Here is a 2,418-nt window from a genome sequence, read left to right as displayed (position 1 = left end):
TTTAATGCCACCTCTGTGTGGAAACAGTTTTGTCCCTGACCACATAATTAAATTTAAGGCACTGGTTGCTGTGCAGCTTCTAAAAGTAATGTCTCATCTATTCCTTTCTTTTCTACTGAGCCATCTCCAATAGGAATCTGTATTTCTTCTTTTTTTTTTTTTTTTTTATTTTAGGGAAGGGTCTAAGGGTGTTCAGGGTCTCACCACCAGATTAGACTCATAGTGATCCGCCTGTTTACAGCCTCCCAAGAGCTGGGATTACAGGCGTGTGCCACCACACCCAGTCTCAATTGCCAGCTCAGTGCCCTGGCCCCTGCACCTGGTATTGTTTCATCTAGAACACAACCAGATGTCAGTGTCTTTACAAAGTATGGATAAAAACTATGAGAGATCCCATATGGGCATCTCACAAGCTAATTAATTTTTTAAACAATGTCTTTCTCCCCCTAAAGTTTTTCTTTTTTGTATGTATGGTGCTAGGGGCTAGAACCCAAGGCTGAGCCATACTCCTGGCCCTCCCGAATTCATTCATGTCCATAAGCTACATGGCAATTCTTGCACTAACCCAGAAGTGGGTTTCACATTCCACAGCTGACATGCCTTTGAACATGCCTGGGCCCTGGGGCTGCTCCCTGCTTACGCTAGATGGGCCAGAGGGCTTATCACTTACAGCAAAGCATTCCTCTGTAGCAAAGAGCTTGGCCATGGAGCACAACAATACTGCATCTTCCCGCTCCTCTTGCAGAGCCACTGCTGCAGTGCGGATCATTAGCCGGGAAGCCACCAACCTTGTGGCCATATCTGCCAACTGGAACTGCAGGTACTGCAGCAACAGGAAAGACAAGACCAGACAAGTTGGAGGAGCTTGACGAGGCACGTGATTTGGGACCCAGTGACCCAACGGCTCAAAGACTCCTGCCTCCTCTACTGAGGAAACTCACTGCTTTCTAGATCCATTTTGCTTGCCCTGCACTTTGACAGTACTGCCTCCTAAAAAAGATTGGCAGACACAAAGCACAAAGTTTATCAAGATGGTAGCAGGCACCACAAGATATTGTGGCCTCTCTCTCCTAGATAGTGTGGGTCCCTAAGCAGGTCTAAAGAGAGAAAAACAAATGCAGACACCTTACACCTTACCTGGTTACTGGCCAAAGGGGCTCCAAACTGCTTCCGTACACTGAGGTGGTCGCGGGTGAGGATGACAGAGGCATGAGCAGCTCCCAAGGAGCAGGACGCTAAAGGGGAGGAATGCTGAGACAGTGGTTGCTGGCTCCAGCCCATATCCTCCCCACCCAACTCCCTCCTGTCCTCACCAACATTGATCCGTCCTCCGTTCAGTCCCTTCATGGCTATGAGGAAGCCCTGTCCCTCACTTCCAATTCTGTTGGCCACAGGGACAGCACAGTCTTCAAAGATCACAGCTCGGGTTGGCTGGGAGTTCCACCCCACCTGGCAAAAATCAGGGACTGGGTGGCTGCCCAACAGTCTATCTCACAGGGAAGCATTCCCTGTAGATGGAAACCCGAGAATTATGAGGTGCAGCACCCTGGGACTTAGACCCATGAGAATATAAAATGAAGAAAAAAATTCAGATTTAAAAGGTTGTCAGCACTCACAAAAACGTCCATTTCCTTGCTATTGCCAGGCAGTTGTTCATTTCAACTAAACACCTTAAAACACATTTAAAAGAATCCATTAAAAAAAAAAAAAAAAAAGAATCCATTCACTAAGGTCTACCTTACCAGATAATCTATCTACAAACATTTCTCACAGCTTCTTGAAGGACTGGGACAAGATCTGTTCTCACTTTTGGTGCTTCTATGTGCATGCTCTTTGATATTACTGCTATTACATCAATCCTTTCCTCATACAAAGCACTCAACAGATTTCCTTACTTGGCAAAATAGCCCTTTCACACAAGGCCTTCTATCATTTCCTAAACCTCCTGACACCTGACCCAGCCTTCTCCTATCTCCATTCTGGTAAGCTGGTCTGAGCTTGGATCTTGGGGTTTTCAAGCACACTCTCGTCTGCTCTGTGCTCTCCATGAGAGCTTCTCTTTGCCATTCTCACCACCATCCAGCTTAGACGAGGCCTCCTGCTACCAGCTGTCCCTGAACTTGCCATTTTCAAGTCTTCAATGCTGTTTGAAATCTTTTAACACTGACCTGTGTAGTAGTTACCTGCATACTTTATCCCCCCCCAAGAATATAAAGACCTAAAGGTAAGAACCAATCAGAAAGTTCTGACCTTAAGATCTAATTATTAAAGAACCCGTATCCGCTACTTCCCAACTTTTTTTTTTTTTTTTTCCTTCCTTGAATGCCTTCAGGGCACTTTTGGCCAGCGGGAGAGTTGTGAGGTTCGAACTCCAGGAACCTGAGGCTGACAGCTTTGTGGAAGCAGCCACTTAAAGGA

The 2,418-nt window shown here is 46.3% G+C and overlaps 1 protein-coding gene across 2 annotated transcripts in view; it reads right to left on the bottom strand.

Annotated features, from left to right (window-relative positions):
• Acad8 (acyl-CoA dehydrogenase family member 8) overlaps positions 1 to 2,418 on the bottom strand; it is a 21,559-nt gene that overhangs the window by 5,824 nt on the left and 13,317 nt on the right. For both annotated transcript variants that reach the window (XM_023703836.1, XM_023703837.1), the window contains exons 7-9: positions 1,314 to 1,449; positions 1,138 to 1,235; positions 671 to 823 (exon numbers count right to left, since the gene is read on the bottom strand). In XM_023703836.1, coding sequence (XP_023559604.1) covers positions 671 to 823; positions 1,138 to 1,235; positions 1,314 to 1,449 — 387 coding nt within the window. The remainder of the gene's footprint in view (positions 1 to 670; positions 824 to 1,137; positions 1,236 to 1,313; positions 1,450 to 2,418) is intronic.

This window comes from Octodon degus, unplaced genomic scaffold (genome assembly GCF_000260255.1).
Source record: "Octodon degus isolate 3935 unplaced genomic scaffold, OctDeg1.0 scaffold00182, whole genome shotgun sequence".
Lineage (NCBI taxonomy): Eukaryota > Metazoa > Chordata > Mammalia > Rodentia > Octodontidae > Octodon > Octodon degus.
Note: the sequence above shows the minus strand (reverse complement) of the source record. Positions and strands in the feature narration are given on the sequence as shown.